This window comes from Dipodomys merriami, unplaced genomic scaffold, assembly GCF_024711535.1.
Source record: "Dipodomys merriami isolate MVZ:Mamm:240054 unplaced genomic scaffold, mDipMer1.0.p SCAF_1, whole genome shotgun sequence".
NCBI classification, from domain to species: Eukaryota; Metazoa; Chordata; class Mammalia; order Rodentia; family Heteromyidae; genus Dipodomys; species Dipodomys merriami.
The window spans coordinates 29,756,699-29,780,452 of NW_027202270.1; the positions used below are offsets into that span (position 1 = coordinate 29,756,699).

The 23,754-nt window shown below is 39.0% G+C and overlaps 1 protein-coding gene across 1 annotated transcript in view; it reads right to left on the reverse strand.

Annotated features, from left to right (window-relative positions):
• The window catches only part of Cyp20a1 (cytochrome P450 family 20 subfamily A member 1), a 38,030-nt gene that overhangs the window by 4,694 nt on the left and 9,582 nt on the right, over positions 1-23,754 (reverse strand). The window contains exons 5-10 of the mRNA XM_070019110.1: positions 21,254-21,421; positions 15,809-15,887; positions 13,540-13,655; positions 12,716-12,770; positions 10,662-10,782; positions 465-576 (exon numbers count right to left, since the gene is read on the reverse strand). Coding sequence (XP_069875211.1) covers positions 465-576; positions 10,662-10,782; positions 12,716-12,770; positions 13,540-13,655; positions 15,809-15,887; positions 21,254-21,421 — 651 coding nt within the window. The remainder of the gene's footprint in view (positions 1-464; positions 577-10,661; positions 10,783-12,715; positions 12,771-13,539; positions 13,656-15,808; positions 15,888-21,253; positions 21,422-23,754) is intronic.

Sequence of the window (23,754 nt, forward strand, 5' to 3'; positions counted from 1 at the left end):
CTGGGACTTGTTTTTTAGGGTATATAATATTACTGACAGCACATATAGAGAAGGAAGACTTTTAAATTATTTTAACTTTAAAATAAGTCTCTGGGGCTGGGAAGATGGCTCAGTGGTAGAGCGCTTGCCTTGCAATGCCTGAGGCCCTGGGTTCGATTCCTCAGCACCACATAAGCAAAAAGAAAAAAGCCAGAACTGGCATTGTGGCTCAAGTCGTAGAGTGCTAGCCTTGAGCTGAAGAGCTGAGGGACAGCACCCAGGCCCAGAGTTCAGGCCCCACAACGGACCCCCCCAAAAAAAATAAATAAATAAAATAAAATAAGTCCCTATTATTTTGTAATAGAAGTTGTCTATCATGGCTTTAATAATGGATGTATTTATTAGGTACTTTAGACAAAAAATTTAAATATATACCAAAGGAGCTGAGAATAACTAAATGAGATAATATGCCAAATAAATTTTACCTCTCTAGGTATAATAAATTGGTCGATTTTTCCCTCAGTATCTTGAAGCCGGGCAGAAACTGGGGTCAGCTTGGCAGTCCGAACAGTTTCACAAAGTATTTTCCTACAGTATCTGTTTAAGGAAAATTTCAAACAGGTATTGATATCAACAAACATCATATAGCGCATTAGCATAATGAAGGTCAAAAGCTACGCTATCATCTCAAGCAATGTAAAACAAACATTTAATTAAATTCATTACCTCTTTATGATAAAAAAAAACACTGAGCAAGTTAGGCACAGATGGAATATACTCCAACATAATAAAGGTCACATAAGATAAGCCAACAACTAACATTACACTAAATAGGGAAAAGCTGAAATCTTTCCCTCTAACTCTGGACCAAGACAAGGATGGCCACTTCCAACACTTCACTAATAGTACTATAAGCCCTAGCCAGAGCACTTGGGCAGGATTAGGAAATAAAGGACATCAAAACTGGAAAACATGGGCTGGGAAGGTGGCTCAGTGGTAGAGTGTTTGCCTTGCATGCATGAGGCCCTGAGTTCGATTCCTCAGTACCACATAAGCAGAAAAAGCTGGAAGTGGCTCTGTGGCTCAAGTGATAGAGAACTAGCCTTGAGCTGAAGAGCTGAGGGACAGTACCCAGGCCCAAAGTTCAGGCCCCACAACTGACCAAAAAAAAAAAAAAAAAAAAAACTGGAAAAGAGGAAGTAAAACTGTCACCATCTGCAAATATACAAACTGTATGTATACTCATGATCTTATATAGAGAAAATGTGGACGTAACAAAAAAACTATTAGAACAAACAAAATTCAGCAAAGCTGCAACATACAAAAACCACTAGTGTTAGTAGATGCTCAATAGCCAATGATTTGAAACAGAAATCAAGAAAGCAATCCCATTAACAATAGCTACAAAAATAAAATACCTAGAATAAATTTAACCAAAGAGAAAGTTGTAAAACATTGAGAAAGCGCTGAAAAGGACACACACACACACACACACACACACACACACACACACACACACACACACACACACACACACACACACACACACACACACACACACACACTCGCTCTCTCTTTCTCTGAAATGTCCATACTATCTGGAAATCTAAAGATTTAAGTGCAATCCCTCTTGAAATACCAATGGAACTTTTCACAACACTAGAAAAACTTTTAAAATTTAAACAGAAACCAGGAGCTCATGGGTCTTGCCTATAAATCTAGTTATTCAGGAGGCTGAGGTATGAGGATTATAGTTTGAAGCCAGCCCAGGCAGTAAAAGTCCCTGAGATTCTTATCCCCAACTAATCACAAAAAGTTGCAAGTGCAGCTGTGGCTCAAATGTAGCCTTGAACAAGAAGAGTTTCAGGCAGATACCTTCAAAATATTACAAGAAGGAATAGGAGAAACACTAGGGCTCCTTGGCACAGGTTGAAACATTCTTAATAAAGATCCAGAAACACAACAAATCAAAGAAAGGCTAGATAAATGGGATTGAATTAAACTACAGAGCTTCTGCATGGCAAAGAACAAAGTTACCAAAATATATCGAAACCTCTCAGACTGGGAGAAGATCTTCACCACCCATACAACAGATAAGGGCCTAATATCTAAAATATACCAACAGCTCAAGAAATTAAATTCCCCCAAAACAATTCCCCAAAGAAACAACCACCCTATTATAAAGTGAGCTAAAAACCTTGAGAGACCTCTCTGAAAAGGAAATACAAATAGCCAAGAGACACATGAAGAACTGCTCAACTCCTCTGAGTATAAAAGAAATGCAAGCCGGGCGCTGGTGGCTCACGCCTGTAATCCTAGCTACTCAGGAGGCTGAGATCTGAGGATCGCGGTTCAAAGCCAGCATGGGCAGGAGAGACCGTGAGACTCCTATCTCAAATAAACCACCAGAAAACCGGAAGTGGCGCTGTAGCTCAAGTGGTAGAGCGCTCGCCTTGAGCTGAAGAGCTGAAGGACAGCGCCCAGGCCCAGAGTTCAAGCCCCACGACCGACAAAAAAAAAAAAAAAAAAAAGAAATGCAAATCAAAACATTGAGATTCCACCTCACCCGTTAGAATGTCCATAATCAAGAAATCTAACAACAGATGCTGGTGGGGATGTGACCAAAGGGGAATACTACTACACTGTTGGTGGGAGTGCAAACTTGTTCAACCACTCTGCAAAGCAGTATGGAGGTTCCTCAGAACACTACACATAGAGCTTCCCTATGACCCAGCAATCCCACTTCTGGGAATCTACCCAAATATCCACAAACAAGGCCTCACTAGACCCACCAGTACAACGCTGTTCATTGCAGCATTATTCACCATAGCCAAGATATGGAACCAACCCAAATGTCCATCGGTAGATGAATGGATCAAGAAAATGTGGTACATATATATGATGGAATTCTATGCTTCCATCAGAAAGAATAACATTGTTCCATTCATAAGGAAATGGAAAGACATGGGAAAAATTATATTAAGTGAAATAAGCCAGACCCAAAGAAAAGCAGGTCGCATGAACTCCCTCATTTGTAAGAACTAGAATACACAGATGAAATCCTTTTTTTTTTTTTTCAAATTTTTTATTGTGATTAAGTGGTTACATAATTTCCCAAATTTCACAGTATTGTGGGATAGTGATGCTCAGTTAAAGTCACGAACACATTCTAACTTTCCTGGAGCAAATTGTCTATCACGGTCTATAACATTTATGAGTTCTATGAGTTTTGTAATACAGTTATTTCTTCCACATTGGGTGGTATGTACATTTCTTTTGTTTTGCATAGCATCAGCTGTTCCCTCTTTCCCACTTGTTCCCTCCCTCCCATCACCGCCATTAAGTTGCTTAGTTCATTTTGGTCAATGTCCAGTGCAACTGATGGGTCCTGCTGTTACATGTTTTTCTCTGATTCCCTCTACTTCTGTGTCGTCTTCCTGCTTCCCCTCCGGTGTGCACATATATACCATACATGTGATCAGCAGCATGGGGTTATTTAGTAGTGATTTGACCAGATGTGTGGAAGTCCTTTGTTTCTTAAGTCCTGTTAATTTTGTCATATCACCTAACATTTTGGATGTAACATCCACTTATCAGGGAGACCATGTACCATTTGTCTCTTTGCTCTTAGCTTACTTTGCTCAACATGATTTCTTCTAGCTCCATCCATTTTCCTGCAAATGCCATTATTTTGTCATTTCTAATGGCTGCATAATATTCCATAGTGTATAGATACCACAATATTTGGATCCATTCATCTGTGGTGGGACATCTGGGTTATTTCCATATCCTGGCTATTGTGAACAGTGCTGCAATAAACATGGAGGTGCATGTGTCCTTGTATACTGGTTCCTGTTGTTCAGGATAGATGCCTAGAAGTGGTATGACTGGGTCATAAAGGAGGTCAATATTTAGCTTTCTGAGGACCTTCCAGACTGCTTTCCAACGTGGTTGTGTAAGTGTACATTCCCACCAGCAGTGGGTTCCTCTTTCTCCGCATCCCCTCCAGCATTTGTTGTTGGCTGATTTGAGGATGTGGGACATTCTGACTGGGGTAAGGTGGTATCTCAGGGTTGTCTTTATTTGCATTTCCTTTACAACCAGGGATGGTGATCATTTCCTTATGCATTTCTTTGGCATTTTTATGTCTTCATCTGAGAAGTCTCTTTAGTTTCCTTGCCCATTTAGTAATTGGTTTGTTAGGTTTGGGAGGGATTAGTTTCTTGAGTTTCCTGTATATACTGGATATTAAGCCCTTGTCTGATATATTGCTGGTAAATATTTTTTCCCAATTAGTTGGTTGTCTTTCTAGCTTGGTTGTGATAGCTTTATCTGTGCAGAAGCTTTTTATTTTAAGGTAGTCCCCTTTGTTGAATCTCTCTCCAATCTGTTGTGACCCTGGGACTCTGTTCAGGAAGTTTCTTCCTGTAACTTTAAGTTCAAGTGTCTCTCCTACTCTTTCCTGCAGTAGTTTCAGAGATTCAGATTTAATGTTAAGGTCTTTAATCCATTTTGAGTTGATGTTGGTACATGGTGATAGGCTGGGGTCCACTTTTAGTTTTCTGCATGTGGCCGCCCAGTTTTCCCAGCACCAGTAGTTGAAGAGGCTGTGTTTCTTCCATTGTATGTCTTTGGCTCCTTTGTCAAATATCAACTGACTGTAGGCATGTGGATTTATTTCTGGATCTTCTATTCTAGTCCATTGGTCTTCGGGTCTGTTTTTGTGCCAGTACCATGCTGTCTTTGTTATTATGGCTCTATAGTAGAGTTTGAAGCTCGGCATGTATATCCCTCCCATGTTGTCTTTATTCCCTAGAATTGTTTTGGCTGTTCTAGGTCTTTTGTTGTTCCATATGAATTTTTGGACTGTTTTCTGTATTTCAGAGATGTACATCATTGGGATTTTAATAGGAATTGCACTGAATTTGCATATTAATTTTGGCAGTATTGCCATTTTCACTATATTAAGTCTGCCTATCCAAGAGCATGGAAGGTCTTTCCATTTCCTAGTGGCTTCTGTAATTTCTTTAAGTTTTTATAGTTTTCACTAAATAGTTCTTTTACATCTTTGGTTAAGTTAATTCCTAAATATTTTATTTTTGGGAGGTTATTGTGAATGGGGTTGCTTCCTTTATTTCCCTCTCTGCTTGTACACTGTCAGTGTACAGGAAGGTGATTGATTTTTGTGTGTTGATTCTGTATCCTGCTAGTTTGTTGAAGTGATTTATAATTTCTAAGAGTTTGGGGGTGGAGTTTTTGGGATCAAGAAGGGATAGTTTAACTTCTTCTTTCCCTATTTTTGTACTATTTCCTCTATTTTTGTACTAATCTCACCTCTTAGTGAGGTGTGGGCTGCCTCTATTTTTGCATGCATCTCCTGTTTGATATCCTGCATCTCTTTCAGTATTTCGACCCTGTGTTCTTTCAATTTCTGGTCTATTTCTCACTTTATTTCTTGAGTCATTGCCTCCAGCATCTCTTGGATGTAGCTTTTGTCTTCCATTCCTGCTTTGCTCTCCCCTAGGTCGCTGCTGGCTTTTGGGAATAGCTTGCTATCCTGGGTGTTGATAAACCTTGTAATTTTTCTCTGTGATTTTCGCATGGGGATTCAGGGATTATTAGAGACTAATCTGAAATTTTGTTTTGCTCAATAGGTGTCTGTCTTTGCTTGGTTGCTGTTTCTGTGCTGGTAGAGATAGAGTCTGTGCCTGACCTCGGTTCTGTTGGGGGCTGACCTCCAGCCGCTGGTCTGACCCACATAGGGTTCTCGGCTCTCTGCTGTAGATCACTGGCAGTTCCCCCCTTTAGAAGGGTTGAACAGCCTGGAGTGCTCCTGTTTGCTCCTACAGGTGCTCTTGGGGAGATCGGATGTGCTGGATGCACTCTCCCAGATGCTGGAGTCTGCTATGGGCTCCTGATGTTTTTGTTGTTTTTTTTTTTTTTTTTTGGCCGGTTGTGGGCTTGAACTCTGGGCTTGGGCACTGTCCCTCAGCTCTTCAGCTCAAGGCTGGCACCCTACCATTTGAGCACAGCACCACCTCTGGCCCTTTCTGCTTATGTGGTGCTGAGGAATCAGATCCAGGGCCTCATGCACCCAAAACAAGCACTCTACTGCTGAGCCACCTTACCAGCCTGAGCTCCCGACTATTATCAGGTGCTGGCATCCTGTGTTGTCCAATTCCCAGCCTAGAATATATGGGTCGGATTCTGGTGGGGTTTGGGCTTGTCTTGTCCTGAACCCCTGGGTCTTTTGCTGTCACAGGCGTAGTTCCCAGGGGGTGCAGTTCCCTGTTTGTCTCCCCTCTGCTGAGGCGTATGCTCAGCTTCTGACTTCAGTTGGGAGGAGTTGGTTGTGTTGCTCAGGCACCGGATCCCCAGGTCTGGTCCTGGCCCCCGGCCTGGGGCACACTGGTTGGACCTGTGCTGTTGTGTATCCCGCCTAGGTTACACAGCCTGGAGTACACAGTTCAAATTTCTTCCACTGTTGGGTGTTTTGACCCAGGGGCACTGTTCCTGGCTTGGGCGTTTAAGCTCCCTTCCAGGGGCGCTCTTGCTCTAGCCTGGCCAGTGGAGTGTGCTCCATGGGCTGGTGGAGCTCTTGTACAGTTCCCAGTTTTAGTGGGTCCTGTGGTCCAGGTGTTGGGGTAGGGGGTCTGGGTCAGGGTCTGGAGATTCCCACCAGCTCTGGTCTCCCTTGAGGGATACACTGTCCCCTGCGGGGTACTCACCCTGGAGCTAGTTGTTGTTACTGTGTGATGTAGGTCGTTGGTTGCAGTTGCAATCAGAGTTCAGTTGAGGTGGTTGTGGGCTGGGCTGGGCAGTAGCGGCTCTGGATGTTTCTCTTCTGTCTCAACCATGGTAGACACTGGGTCTGCGCCGTGGGGATGGGCCTCCAGCCTCCGCCCGAGGGGTAGGGGTGGGGCCTCTGTGCAGGTTCTGAGCACTGGGTTTTGTCTCTGCGCTCTCTGGATCAGCACCACTTCCTTGCAGGTCTTCTGCTCTGGTGTTCTGTGGGGGTCCCATGTAGCTCTGGGGCTCCCGCCGTGGGGTCGGGTGGCTTTGGCAGGATGGAGCCTCTGTTTGGATGGAGAGTGAGGGGTAGGGGTGGGATCTTTGTGCAAGCTCTGGGCTTGGAGGTTTCTCTGTTAGTAGCGATCAGTGGGTCCGACACCGTTACTTCATGTAGCTTCTGCGGGGGTGACCTGCAGACAGCCCCCCGTGTCTCTGGGACTCTGGCAGCCCCCGTCGGGCCAGGCTGGCCATGGCTTGGCACGCTGCCGCGCGGCCAGTAAAAGTTGGGGGAGGGGTCTTCGCGCTTCTCTGTTCTGAAATTCTTCTTTTTCTTTCTTTTTTTTTTTTCCGCCTCCTGTTTTTCTCTGGGTGTTCATCTTTTTGTCGTTGTCCATCTCTTGGGGAGATTAAGCGTTGGAACTCGAACTCTCTTTTTGGTTGGGGAGAGCTGTGGCATTTCCCTACTGCCCCATCGCCATCTTCACAGATGATATTCTTAACAGGTGATCTCAAGAACCCAAGTGCTTAGTGCAAAGGACTATATATAATGAAGCATATTAACATGAACTCCAAATAGAAACAAGAAGGTCTCATTAGATCCTGTATATAGCTCATTCTTTTTTCTCTATTGTTTTTCTTTGTTTCTCTCAGCTTTTTGTACCTCGTGTTTCGTATAATAGACAATGCAGTATGTGAAAGGGAAAGGGAATCACGGATGAAACACAACTTTGACACTCGCTTGACACTATGTCGAACATGAACATTACAACTTGGGAGAGGGGGGGAGGGCAGGGAAGGGTAAGTAGGAGATAAAGAGGGATGGGGTAATGATTAAAAACAAATGTACTAGCCGGGCGCTGGTGGCTCACGCCTGTAATCCTAGCTACTCAGGAGGCTGAGATCTGAGGATCGCGGTTCAAAGCCAGCACGGGCAGGAGAGACCGTGAGACTCCTATCTCCAATAAACCACCAGAAAACCGGAAGTGGCGCTGTAGCTCAAGTGGTAGACCACTTGCCTTGAGCTGAAGAGCTGAGGGACAGCACCCAGGCCCAGAGTTCAAGCCCCACGACCGACAAAAAAAAAAAAAAAACAAATGTACTTATTGTCTTACCTATGTAACTGTAACCCCCAGCTCATCACCTTTTCAATTAAAAAATTAAAGTTAAAATAAAAAAAAAAGAGCTTCAGGGATAGTACTCAGGCCCCGAGTTCAAGTTCCAGTATTGGTACAAAGAAAAAAAACTGCAGGCAGAGTTGTGGCTCAACGTAGAATACCAGATTTTAGTGAAAAAGCCAAGCAAGAGTGTGAGGCCCTGAGTTCAAGCCCTTGTGTAGTATAAACACACACACACACACACACACACACACACACACACACACACACACACACACACACACACACACACACACACACACACACACACACACAGTCCTTTATTGGACTGCGCATGTAGTTCAAGTGGTTAAGTGCCTCCCTAAGAAGCATAAGTCTTACTACTACCAACAAAACAATGTCAAAAGTCCCTTATTTTTGGAATAAATGATGTAAATCCTAATCAATAATATTGTTTTATATTTGTAAATATAAAATTAAATGACAAGTAGGAAAATATTTTCAATAAATACATACTGGAAGTACAAAGGCTCTCTAAAACTAATTAATACAATCAAATACCCCAACAGAAACATAGACAGATAATTCAAATAATTTCGCAAAGAACATAAATGGCCTAGAGGCCAATGAAATGATACAAAACTTCGTTAGTAATGAAAAGATTACTAGCCAAAACATTTTTTACTTGCTGAATTGGCAAAGATAAAAAAAGAACAAGAGATATTATTAATAAAAGATGGAGAAAAAGATATCTAGTTGGCAGAAGCATAAATTTCTACCACCGTCCTAATGCATTTTTGACAGAACACATCAAAATATTATGTATATATCAAAATGACATAAAAGATAAAATATCAATTTTCTTAAATTTCTTATATGCAGGATCTCATTTAATCCTTACCAGAATTCTTGGGTGCTCTCATCCTAATTTTACAGGTTAAATAGATAAAAAGAATTACTTAGGATCATCTATCAGGTAAGTAGTATTGACAAAATTCAAACCTATGCCTGTCTTGCTCTATAGCTCCTAATCTTACAGACTGCACTGATGTATATATTCCTAAGCCATAAGCTCACTTTAGAATCTTCCTATGCAGACACTGAAAATGCTAACAAAGATGTAAGCATAGTAATGAAATTATGTTTTTTATATCAAAAGCAAAAGAGGAAGCATCGTTTCCCTTTATTTTTGGACAAATATGTATTAGACACCTAATATATTTGAAACACCATGCTAGACACATGCTAGACAGTGAACAAGATAGATGTTGTCAATGGAAGCCAGGCACTGGTGGCTCACACCTGTAATCCTAGCTTCTTGAAAGGTTGATATCAGGAGGCTCACAGTTCAAAGCCAGCTTGGACAAGAAAGTCTGTTAAGATTCAATCTCAGTGAGAGTTAGGCATGCACATGCCTGTCATCCCAGCTAAGATGGAAAGCCTAACATAGGTGGATTCCAGCACATGCCTGGGCAGAAGTGAGAATTTTGCTAAAAAAATAACCAGTGGAAAAAATGGCTGGATGCGTGGTTCAGCAGTAGAGCACCCACCTACTAAGGTTCTGATTTCAAATCTAGTTACTACAAAACAAAAACAAAAAACCCCAAAGGGATGAAGGAAGGAAGGGAGGAAGGAAAAAAGAAAAGGAAAGGGAAGAAAGAAAGTCAGCAAGGCAGGGGAAGTCAAGGAGATATGAAGGATGGAAAATTAAAACAGACACTGTAAATATTATGATAAAATCTGGAGTATGAGGGAAACACATGGCACAACTAACTTAGGAAGAGTGCTTTAGAGATTGTGAATTAACTGGTTTTGGGTTCGTTCCAGGCATCTTATTTTTAGTGGCCCAAGTGATGACAGTATATAGCCAACGGCTCAAGCAGCAATTTGAAGAGTAGATTGAAGAGAAGCAAGATCCAGGCTTTCTACCACTATAGTTTTGCCAGAATTTCAGATCAATGAAATCATGCCAGACATAGTCTTTTGTGTTTCACTTCTTTTACTTACCATAATGAGATTTATCCATGTTGTTGTAAATATTGATACTGTTTTCCTTTTATAGATTAGTAGTATTCCATGGTGTGGTTATATATGTTTATCTATTTACCAGATGGTAACTTTTCGAACTGCTTCCAGCAGTTCTTTTGACTCTTTTGAGTCAAAAGAGTATACTATGAACCTTTACACATATTGTGTGAACATATTTGCATTTCTCTTGAGTAATTACCTTGGAGTGGAACTAGTGAGTCATATGCTTATTCTATTTAACTTTATAAAATCCTACCATACTATTTCCCAATGAGGCCGTATCATTTTTGTATTATCACTAAAATATGATTATTCTATTTGTTTTATATCATGGGTCAAGTGCCAAGCTAATGTAAAGGTTTTACAGAATGATTTATGATTTTAAAAACTAGATTAAATGACCAATTAGCATCTAAATGTATTAAAATTTCTATAAAAATAGATTTCCTATATAATAACATTACCTTTAAATCAGAAAAACCAGTTTGAATTTACCTTTTAGTGGTCTCCTTTTTGTTATGCTCTTACCTGAGCTGTTCAATTTTTTCTGGAGAAATAGGACTCTTTTCCAAAATTTGGTCTATTTCATTGTACAGCTTTTTCTGAGCTTCTTCAGAAGTGGTTAAAAAACAAACTGCCCAGGTACACACTAGGTAAGAAATTATATTAGCAATAATAAAAATAGTTAATTCACACTTTTGGTATAGAACAAGGAAAACCTAATGATTTGAGAGTTTAAAATTTTCCTTGTTTTTTAAATGTATTTTTTATAGAAATGACAGAAATGTTACCAAATATCAACAAAATTCTTCACAGGATTTTTCTTTCTTTGAAGAGAACATGAATATTTATAGAAGGTGCCAAAATAGATATTACAATCTGGATATTTTCTTAAAACTAGCAAGTTTTGCCACTTAATGCTCTTTACCCAAGGTTAAAGGGAATAAACTTCATATCTGGGGAAGACCTCAATTTTTGTGATTGTGATCAACTATCTGGTTCACTCAATCTTGAAAAACAAATTGACTAATCAGTTCTCTCAGGAACCATAATAAAATGATACAGATAAATCAAAATAGCAGGAGATTTACCTATATGTCAATAGTCTACATTTTTTATTTACAATAGTATTATACTAAGGTCAAGAATCATCACTGATTATTGCTTAGTCCAATAGTTCTCAAAAATCACCTGTGAGTTGGCTGGTGCCACAACCTCACATTCACAGATGATTCAGTAAGGTTGATGGTAAGGTCCACACATCCACTTCTAACAAGTATCACAATTACTCATGAACACCCAAACACAGTTATTGATGAACACCCAAATTGGAAGATCATAGGTTCATGGCTTAATTTTGTCTTAAAACTGGTTTATGGATTCTTTTCCCGATTTAATGGAACTGTAAGAAAATTACACAAAGAACATAAATCTGAGGAAATAAAATAGTCACATTTCCTTTAAGAATCCACTGGGATTATAATTGGCCAGATAATGGAACTATCCCAATATGACTACTACTTTCTAGAATATGCTTCAGCTGATTCTACCTACAGCTCAACTTTTCTATGTCAGATACTTCTAGTATGCTTATAGAAATTTTTATCTTACTTTACCTTTTACTTGCTAAAATCAGTAGCTTACTGGAACTTCAAATGCCCAAAGCTATTTACTTTCTATTTTTGTTTTTGCTTTTTGAAAAAGTCAGTCTTCAAGCTGGCCTTAAGCTTTCCATCCTCTAGATTTAGCCTCTCAAGTGCTGAGAGGACAGCTATTAAAACCCAGATGATTTTAGATTTCTTAAAGCCCTTTACATAGATATATAAAGTAATATATATTTAAAACAAGTAAATATTAAGCAAGTTGAGTATATTATGTATGGTACATGATTGTAAACATTTAATCTATAATATCTAGATGTCAAAGAATATACACTTGTGGGAAGCTGACATTTATATTCATCATTTAAAAAATATGTAAATGAAACATTTTAAATGACTTTAATACCCTAATACTTCCTGGAAGCATTTTTATCTCATATATTTTTACATCTATAAAATTTTTTATAAGCACTATATGAATGATGCTCTTTTCACTAACCTAAAACCAGTGAAGGATCTTATGATCAAATCATGTATTTTGGAATTTTTAATAGGTATTTTCTTCAGTCACACTAAGAGTTTTTTTAAAATGATGGTTTCTGTGGCCTACATCCTCTGTTGGAGACTTTAATAATAGCAGAATGGCTCACATCTGTGAAAAGCAGTGGCAGGAGATGGAAAAGCTCTCTGCTCTCCTGAAAGGTGTCAACAGTAGTTCATTTTAAAGGTACTAAATAGAATTCACAATCTATAAAATGTGTCAAGAAATTTACAGCATTTTTCAGAGGTGGTATCAAGCACTTGGGAGTTTAAAAAAAAGCACCTGTGTAAATTAAGCTTTTTAAATAAGAATAAAAATGAAAAGCAGGGAAGTCAAAATATAAAAAGGTCTCGTAAATAATCTTTCCTTTTTTCTTTTTAGAGTATTTTTATACCTTGTATATTTTGTAATTTATCTGAAAAAAATCAATTTATACTTACACTTTGCAGTAATTATGCAACCAGCCAGAGAAAATATCACTCCATCTTCTAGAATCTAGAAAAAAAAGCCAAGTTTAGAAACTATGACATATAAGGTGGCCTATATTAGGCCCTACTAAAATTATCAACAGTATAAAATTAGGGTCAACTAAAGAAAAAAAGTGTATTATTTCTTTACTACATCTTAAATCTGTTTCATGTGTAAACCAATCTAAATAGTACATTGCCTGTTTGATAAACAGACACTGTTGGAACTATTACTGGCTCATGTTACACTTTGACAAAACAAAATTGTTCAGTCTGTTTTCTCTGGCTTGGCCTACTGACAGTGTCTTGGGAACAATGGAGAAGTGTCTGCCACTGTTCAATTTCCATACCAACACCTCCCCCCCAAAAAACACTTATGGCCACCATGTGTCGAATGAGGCCAAAGAATGCTACAATGAACTGGTAGAGCAATGACTCCATTCCTGCCCTTTGCCTAAAACAGCAAAGATACAGTGGTGTTGCTGCTGGTAACAAACAAGCATTGTGAATGCCATCAAGTGCCATACCTGTCCACACAGGCAGTTCATGGAGGCTTACATAAGCCTGTTTCCTCATTTATAATCTGAAAACCCTGGCTAAATATTTACTTACATAAACATTCAACATTATACAGCTGCTTCTAAGAGCTAAATAACAAAGAGACTGAGTGCTTGTGTGATGTATAATAAAAAAGAGAAGTACTGAATGCTGGGAGGGCATCATGATTAAAGTGAATGAGAAGCACACTCTACATGTATAATTGTTTTTATTTGATCAACATTTAATAATTATATCACCTGTTGGTCATTAAGGTTGCCCTGTACTAAGGAGTCAATGAAAATATGTTGATTGAACGTCCCTTCTTTTCTTTCTTTTATCGTTTTCTTTAAAACAGATTCCAGCTGTTCAAGGGCTTAAAAAAAAAACACAAAAAATTTTTAGAATACAAGCATTTATGGAGATTAAATGTTCTAAAAAATAATTCTTCACAATGTTACTAGGTGTAAAACCTTCAAAGGTAGTACACTTCAAAAAAACTACTTCATATTTGAACTAATTTTTCTTCCTTCTTTCCCCCTAAAATTTAGATACAAAAAAAGTACCCAAAATACACCAGTATAGTTTGAGGGACAATAATAAAATGAAGTGCCATATACCATTACCACTCAGGTTAAGAAGTAAACAACTGTAGCTCCCAAAATGCCTTAAATACGTAAGCCTCTCCCCTAATATTATCTACCTGTGTTCTAGATTTTCTTAACTCCATTGCTTCTCTCAAACCAGGTATCACTAAGAAAGACATGAGAAATAATCAGAAAAGTAAATTCTGAAAGCTAAATGAAATAAATTTCTGATATCCAATGATCAAATTAGCCAAATACCTATTTCATCATAGCTGACCTATGATATCACTTGCTCCAGGACTCTATACTCCCTGAATGTCACACTTCTTCCCCCTTTTCCTGCCTCTCCTTTTTGATTCCTTCTTGGCTCTTAAATTTCTTATGATCGGGCTGGGAAGGTGGCTCAGTGGTGGAGTGCTTGCCTTGCATGCATGAGTCCCTAGGTTCAATTCCTCAGCACCACATAATTAGAAAAAGCCAGAAGTGGCGCTGTGGCTCAAGTGGTAGAGCGCTACCCTTGAGCTGAAGAGCTGAGGGACAGCGCCCAGGCCCAGAGTTCAGGCCCTATGACCAAAATAAATTAATAAATAAATAAATTTCTTCATGATGATATATCCTAGGACCAGGCTCAGATTTTGAGCCTCTTTTTGTGTCAGAATTTGCTACCTTGGTGCTCTCTAGTACTGAGGTTTAAAGTGTACATGCCAAACACTTTCAATATTTCTTTCCCCAGAACTCCAGATTTACATACTTAATGACAAACTCAACATCTCCATTTAGATTTAACATATTAAACCTAACATATTAAATATATTAAACCTAACACACTAAACTCTTCATGGTTTACTCAACACCTGGACCTTCCTACAGCCTTCTCATTTCATTTACAAATTTGCCAGTTATTCAGGTCTAAAACAATGTTGTCTTCCCTTTTTCACTTCACATTTAATCTACCAGCTAATGCTGAGGTTTTATCTTCATAATACAGAATTACTGGGGCTGGGATGTAGCTCAGTGGCAAAGCGCTTGCCTAGCAAGTGCCATATCCTGGGTTCGATCCCCAGTACCAAAAAAGAAATGACAAAAATACAGTTAAAAAAAAAAAAAAAAAGAATACTCCCAGTCTGGTGGACTGGGAATGTGGCTTAGTGGTAGAGTGCTTGCCTTGCATGCATGAAGCCCTGGGTTTGATTCCTCAGTGCCACATACACAGGAAAAGCCCGAAGTGGAGTTGTGGCTCAAATGGTAGAGTGCTAGCCTTGAGCAAAAAAAAAAAAAAAAAAAAAAGCCAGGCCCAGAGTTTAAGCCCCAGGACTGGTAAAAAAAAACCAAAACCAAAACCAAAAAAACAAAAACACCAAAAAACAAAAACAAAAAAACAATTATTCTTTTACTCTCTGTTGTTGCTGTTCTCTAGTTTCTGCTGCCTGCTGTCTAGTCAAAGCTACATCCTCTCTATTGCCTGCGTCACTAAAAAAACCCCAATGACTCTCCTTGCTTCTGCTCTGCATCTCTTCCTAATCTTCTGCCCTCTTCCTCTGCTCCTCGTTTTTTGAAGAAAAACTTTCTGAATATACTTCGGGATGTAGGAACTGCTTGTTTTTCGTTTTTTTTTTTTTTTTTTGCCAGTCATGGTGCCTGAACTCTGGGCCTGGGCGCTGTCCCTCAGCTCTTCAGCTCAAAGCTAGTGCTCTACCACTTGAGCCACAGCACCACTTCCAGGATTTTCTGCTTATGTAGTACTGAGGAATCGAACCCAGGGCCCCATGCTTGCAAGGCAAGCACTCTACCACTGAGCCACCTTTCCAGCCCATTGAAGAAAAACTTTCGAAGTAAGTAAAAACTTAAAGAGAGAAAATATAAATTGAACCAGTCAGAAATAAATAAAATTGGGAATATATCTTTCTGTCCTTTACAAAAAATTAGGAGTAGCCAAACTTACCATGTTCATATTGCTTTTTCCGAGTTGTACTTTTATCAAGTGACCCATCTAGAAAGCCTTTCCCAATCTCAGACCAAACCTGAAATAGGAAAACACGCATCTATTCTCTAGACATAGAGTTTCTAAGTAACGCAGATAAATGTAAGCTAGTAAAGTAAAAGACTCTTTCCTCGCCCACTCCTTTGAGTGGGCTGTACAGTCACATGTTTATTTTTATGATCTCAGTCAAGGCACTTTCAAACTAATTGCAACGGGCATAATTTAGTTCTATTTTAAAAAAGGAGAAGGGAAAGGATATGGCAGCAGAGTAAGTCCTCAGGTTTTAGACTATGGTATAAATGAATAAATAAAATCCACAGATAGCTAATTTTTTTTGGGGGGGTGGTACTGTGTTTGAACTCAGGGGCTCTTGTTTGCTCAGCTGGTACGCTAACACTCAAGTCACACCTCCAGCCTTGTTTTTTGTTGGTTATTTTGGTGACAGAGTCTCACAGACTTTTATGCTTGGGTTGGCTTTAAACTCTGATCCTCTGGTTCTCAGATTCCTCAGTAGCTAAGATTGCAGATGTAAGCCACTGATGCCTGGCTGTAATTATTTTTATTTCACTCAAGATACTGATAAACATTATCTGAGGCACAGAAAAAGGTTAGAAATTAGTCTCTAAGATTTAGAGATGTTAAGCAGCAGAGTGGGTTACTAGAAGTCTTAATGATAACTTGAAAGCTCTGAAGAAACTCAGAGGAAAAACATAACTTATTAATTAATGGCTAGATATTTGAAACAAAGAGTATAAGAAGAGCCCTCTGCCGGGCGCCAGTGGCTCACACCGGTGGCTCATGCCTGTAATCCTAGCTACTCAGGAGGCTGAGATCTGAGGATCGCAGTTCAAAGCCAGCCTGGGCAGGAAAGTCCTTGAGACTCTTATCTCCAATAAACCACTAGAAAACCGGAAGTGGTGCTGTGGCTCAAGCAATAGAGTACTCGCCTTGAGCTGAAGAGCGCAGGGACAGCTCCCAAGTTGAGTTTAAGCCCCATGACTAACCAAAAAAAAAAAAAGAAGAGCCCTCAAACCCTTATCTTAAAATTTTATACAATTTAGATTATTTGATTGAAAAATTAAACCAGTAAAAGCACTGCAAAACTTGCATAGTAAATGTGTACATTGGGAACACCTAAGGGTGAAGAAAGTTTATAACATATGCAGAATTCATAATAAAAAAGTGTTAGCTGCACTTAACAATGCTAGTAGCATTTGTGGTAATACAAAATAGTACAAATAAAAGTAAACTAGTACAAATAAAATATATAAAAGGTTCTTACAGATTAGTAGAAAAAGAAACATCCATAAAAATGTAAGATTATATGAGAATCTATCTCACAAAACAAATAGGAACATTTGACAAAAAACTGTAAAAGCTGGGAGCTGGTGGCTCATGCCTGTAATCCTAGCTATTCAGGAGACTGAGGAAGGACAGGAAAATATATCTCCAAATAACCAATAATAAAAAGCCAGAAATGCAGGTGTGGCTCAGGTGTTAGAGTGCTAGTCCATAAGAAAAAAAAAGGATAGTGACCAGACCCTGAGTTCAAGCCCCAGTACTGACACAAAAATTAATAAAAATAATTCTTTAACATGTTTAACCTCATAAAATATAAAAATCACCAATCATGAAAAGTCAATGTTGACTTATTAGTTAGACAAGTATTTAAAGTACCACTGATCTAAATATTGTCAAAATATGGAGAGATCATATGCCAGTGGCTCATGCCTATAATCCTAACTACTCAGGAAACTGAAATTTGAGGATCTCAGTTTGAAACCAACTAGAGCAGAAAAATCCTTAGTAGTCTTATCTCCACTTAACCAGCAAAAAGCTAGATATGGAGCTGTGACTTTTTTGCTTGGGCAAAAAGCTAAAGGAGAGTGCACACACACACTGGTACACACATACACACACACTGGTACACACATACACACATACTGGTACACACACACACACACACACACACACACACACACACACACACACACACACACACACACACACACACACACACACACACACACACTTTTTTCTTTTCTTCTCTCAGTAATGAAATCAGAGCCTCCTGATTCCTCAGCTGGTGCTCTACCACTTGAGCCATACTTCCAGACCTGCTTTATGCTGGTTATTTTGAAGATTGAGTCTTGAGGATTTTTCTGTCAGGGCTGGCTTCAAACCATGATCCTCTGGATCTTAGCCTTCTACAGCTAGGATTATAGGCATTAGCTACTAACACCTGGCTGTTATTTTACATTTTAACTCCTATGAAATAAGTATCCACCTTAGAATTCATGATGTCTCCTACATATATCAGCAAGCAGATGCAGTTTGTCAGTGCTTCTAAAGTCACAAACTGGTTATTATTCTTAGTGACATTACAAGACAAAGACAGTATCTTAGCTTTTTAGTCATTAAAAGATCATTTATATGCCAAGAAGGTGGTGCACACACATATAATCTTAGCACTTAGAAAGAAAGAAGAGGCGGCAGGAGGGAAGGGGTGAAATTTCCCAAAAAGAAATTACCTGACTCATGTAACTGTAAATAAACCCTTTGGACATCACCTTTATAACAACAATAAAAAATTTAAAAAAATAAAAAAAAGAAGAGGCAGGAGATTCATGAGATTGCGGTCAGCCTGGGCTACAGTCTGAACAAGCCTGGGTCTCATAGCTAGACATTGTCACAAATCCTAACTCCCCACAAAAACAAAATCATTTGAGGAAAAATATTAAGTCCTGTTTATGATTTGAAATTTTTATTTTAAAACTTATAGTAACATAAAGAAAATAATAGATTCTTTAAAAAATACATGAACTAGCTAGCATAGAAACCCAAATAAGGGATATTCTATAAAATAAGGATTCTGTGCATTGCAAAAAGCTTAAAAATCATAAAGGATTATTCTAGATTGAAGAGGTTGGATCACTAAAGATAATGAGTCACCTTAAGTTGAATCCTGTGTTTGGCGAGAAAGGGGAAAACAGGAACATAACTAGGATAATTGAAGAAATTTGAATATAGACTATAGATGGGCTAATAGTATTATATCAATGTTAAAATTCCCAAGTTTGATAGTTATGTTATCACTATAAAAGAAAATGTACTTTTTTTCAGATAGAGTCAAGTCCAGTTCATTTTCACATAAGTCAAGGAAGGAAAAAGGAATGGATGGATGGATGGATAGATATAGATACATAATGCACCACCAAACCGTATACGGATTAATGACAAAATACAACTACTGAACTTCAGAAAAGAATATACAGGAGTTCCTTATATTAGCTGTAAGTTTTCTATAATTTTGAGGTTATATGTAATGAAAGAAAAAAAACAGCATAAACACATGAGGACAGGTATGAATACATAGAAGAAAATCCTAGAAACAATGGTGGAAGTCCCTTTTACAAAATGCTCTCTCAGCACGGTATGGTGGTACACATCCATAAGCCCAACACTTGGAAAGCAGCCTGGCTTTATAGAACCAGACCTGATGTCAGGGGAAATAACACTCTCTTACCAGGTGTTGGTGGCTCACATCTGTAAGCTTAGCTACTCAAGTGGCTGATATCTGAGGATCATGGTTTGAAGCTAGCCTGGGATCAGCAAAAAGCTGGAAGTGGAGCTGTGGCTCAAGTGGTAGAGTTGAGTCCTTTTGCAAAAAAACTAAAAAACGACAACAACAACAAACTAAGGGACAGTGCCCAGGCCCAAGTACAGGCAAAAAAAATAATTAAGTTTAAAAAATATTCTTCATTAAAATGAGAAGACATTTTAAGAATCCTCTAACTCCATTTATTTCACCTCAGTACAAATGAATGATGGAGAGTTTAAAACAATTTTCCCATATTATTTTTACAAGACTGAAAAAGTGTAATTTTTTTTTTTGGTTGGTTGCGAGGCTTGAACTATGGGCTTGGGTGCTGTCCCTCAGCTCTTCAGGTGCTCTACCGCTTGAGCCACAGTGCTACTTCCGGTTTTCTGAGTGGTTTATTGGAGATAAGAGTTTCACAGACTTTCCTGCCCAGGCTAGCTTTGAACCAAGATCCTCAGATTTCATCCTCCTAAGTAGCTAGGATTACAGGCGTGAACCACCAGTGCCTGGCAAAAGTGTAATTTTTAAATCATCTAATGCAAGTAAAAAAAACCATCTTAATAAAAAAGTATAATAAATTGGGTATTAACATACAGTTCCTAGTAATTTGTTTAGAATACATTCTCTTAACAATTTTATGGTTTTTTTTTCATTTTTTTACTTTATTAGCAATGAAAATATTCCACAGTCCCATTTATTGACCTTTTGGTTCTTTTACTTCTGGGTTTCTACTCCTCTTGCCACTTCTCACAAAGCACAGATCAGAGGGCTGCCCTCTCTCCCACCTCTCTCCCACCTCTACATATCACAGAAGAGGACCAGAGATAGGAGCCCCTTCCTCAGCAGGAATGCATGTATAGAGAGACCTTGCACCAAGGAGAGCTGAGCTCAGCTTCCTCCCCCTTGTCATTCAATCCCTTTCTTCTTGGCTGCCAGTCTTCTGTCAGGAGGTTGGCCTAGGTGACAGGAAGGCTAAGAAAGGAGTTCAAGGCCACAGCTTTTCTCTGTGGCCTTCAACCCTGGGACAGTGATTGGGAGGCAGAATGGCAGGTGTGTCTGCATCAGTTTCACACTTCAGATTGCAGCAGGAGTACATTGGCTGTGATTTGCCTCAGTCTGGGAGGTGTTTCTCCTCCTCACCACATCCTCACCAGGCCCTTTGGGAATTATTCCTCAGCTAAAGACTTGTAACGGGCTACAGGGTGCTGCAATGAAACTAAACTGGTTTGGGTTATCTTTGCATTTGAATTTTTCTTTGTTTTCCTGGTACTGGTACAGGGCTTCATGCATAAACTTTACCTGCGGACTCACACTTCTTTTCCTTTTTGCTTTGATTTTGATTTTTTTTTTTTTGTACTGGTACTGGGGCTTGAACTCAGAGCACAATTATATGTTTTTATAGCTTTACTATAAAAATAAATCTTAACCTTTTTAAAGAAACAATTATTTTTTATTGCATTGTTCTTTTTAGCTCAGAAACAAAGCTTAAATCTTGAGAAATACCCAATCTGATGAAAGAATAATTTATTTAAATAATTTAAATTTAGGGCTGGGAAGGTGGCTCAGTGGTAGAGCACTTGCCTTGCATGCCTGAGGCCCTGGGTTCGACTCCTCAGCATCACATAAACAAAAAGCAAAAAGCCAGAAGTGGCGCTATGGCTCAAATGGTAGAGCGTTAGCCTTCAGCTGAAGAGCTGAGGGACAGCACCCAGGCCCAGAGTTCAGGCCCCACAACCAGACCCAAAATAAATAAATAAATAATTAAAATATAAATAAGTAAATAAATAATTTAAATTTAGTCTTACTGTGCCATGATTCTTCTGGAAGTTAATGATTTCCTGGTCTTCTTTAAATGTATTACCCAATACCAACTGTATAACAGCTTTCATAGCAAAATTAAGCATGTGCTGGCTGAGAGGTACATGCTGGGTCTCTGGGTAGGATAGCCATTTCTCTAATAATTCTTCTGAAAGCTGAAAAAGAATAAGAAATAACAATAACTATTTCCTCTCACTAAATCTGAGACAATTTTAACAAGTAGACTAATTTCATAATTTACCCTGTTTAACTCTGTAGCCAAAGTAAGCACTAAGGTACTTCAGACTCTAGCCTAACTTTGTTTGCATATTCAGCGCATATTTAGTGGTTCAAATTTAGCTTCTGTTAAATGGTTGATTTGAGAAAAAAAAAATCCAATACTACAATAAAAAACAAAAACAAATTAAAAATGGAATGATACAAGAAACTTAAACCTAATAGACACTAAATTTCATCAGCGCTACATTGTATATGTGTACATGTATACATACATGTATATTGTGTGTGCATACATACATGTACTTGCATGTCTTGCCAAGCACCACACCTAGGATCTTATGCATGCTAGACAAATGCTTTCAACTGAGCTGCTTCCCCAGCCCTAAATCATTTTAAAATCATCTCTGCCATCTTTCTTCATGTTTAGATTTACTATTATTTAGCTAGTCTTCTATTACCAAGCACTGAAGTCTTTTTTGTTATAATAAAAAATACTTAAATAATATTCTTTTTACATACAACTATATGCATTTGGTTTCTTTAGATGTAAAATTGTGTTAAGAAGTAATTTTTAAGCTTTTGATATATAGTACCATGCTGCCACTTAAAATCATGTACCAATTTACTTTTATCAACAGTATCATAATTTCCACTTCCCATAGCTTTGACAACGCTATTGCCAATCTGACATAAAAAACGTCAACATTGGGCTGGGAAGGTAGCTCAGTGGTAGAATGCTTGCCTTGCACGCATGAGGCCCTGGGTTCGATTCCTCAGCACCACATAAGCAGAAAAAGCTGGAAGTAGTGCTGTGGCTCAAGTGGTAGAGCACTAGCCTTGAGCTGAAGAGCTGAGGGACAGAGTCCAGGCCCAGAGTTGAGGCACCACGATTCACACACACATGAAACATCAACAACTGTTTATATTGTCTTTAATTATTGGTAGAATTTAGATGTCACATACTTAACACTGATTTATTTGACTTCCTCTGTATTTTTATGTTCGCTTTGTGTGTGTGTGTGGGGGGGTCAGTTGTGGGGCTTAAACTCAGGGTTTTGGAGCTGTCCCTGAGCTCTTTTGCTCAAGTCTAGTACTCCACTACTTTGAGCCACAGTGCTACTTCGAGTGTGCTGGTGGTAAACTGGAGATATGAGTCTCATGGACTTTCCTGCCCAGGCTGGCTTCAAACTGAGATCCTTAGATCTCAGCCTCCTAGTAGCTAGGACTACAGGTGTGTGCCACTGGCACCCAACTATGCTCAGTTCTTTAAGCATTTTTTCTATTGGGCTTTATGGTTTTTCTTCTTTTGTAATTCATATAGCTACTTTTTAGATGAAATCCAGTGGATATCTTCCCTCAATTTTCCCATTGAAAACTGAGTACCTTTTAGTCAAAGATTTTTCTAGTAGCCTTTTCCTTTGCGAGATAATAGAAACAAATATGTGTATGTGTGTATATAAATGGTTTCATAAATACAAAAATGGCTCTTTGGACAATATGTTACCTTGCAGATATTTAACCTCTATCTGTTTCCCTAGAACTGTATCACTGCTGACAACACAACTAATAGGTGAAATACTTTCAGCCTATGCTAGTAAAGTCTTGTCTTTTTTTTTTTTTGTCTGTCATGGGGTTTGAACTCTGGGCCTAGACACTGTCCCTCAGCTCTTCAGCTCAAGGCTAGCACTCTATAACTTGAGCTACAGTGCCACTTCCAGTTTTCTGGTGGTTTATTGGAGATAAGGGTTTCACGGTCTTTCCTGCCCAGGCTGGCTTTGAACCCCAATCCTCAGATCTCAGCCTCCTGAGTAGCTAGGATTACAGGCGTGAGCCACCGGCACCCAGCCTTTTCTTTTCTTTTTTTTTTAAAGTCATGACCATAGATATTTAGTAATATTTATATTACTGTCACTTATAAGCCGAGTTGTGATTTGCTTGCACGTGTGCGTGCATGTGTGCGTGCATGTGTGCGTGCGTGCGTGCGTGCGTGTGTGTGTGCGCGCGCGCGCGTGTGCGCCCTGGGGATTGAACTCAGGGCCTGGGCAGTATCACTAAGTTTTTTTTTTTTTTTTTTGCTCTTGGCTGGTGCCCTACCACTTGAGCCACAACTCCATTTACAGCTTTTTTTTTCTTTTTGGTAGTTACTTGGAGATAAAAATCTCACAAGTTTCCTGCCTGGACTAGCTTTGAAACAAGATCCTTAGATCTCAGCTTTTTGAGTATCTAGGATTACATGTGTGTGTCAATGGAACTTACCCATTTTTCTTTA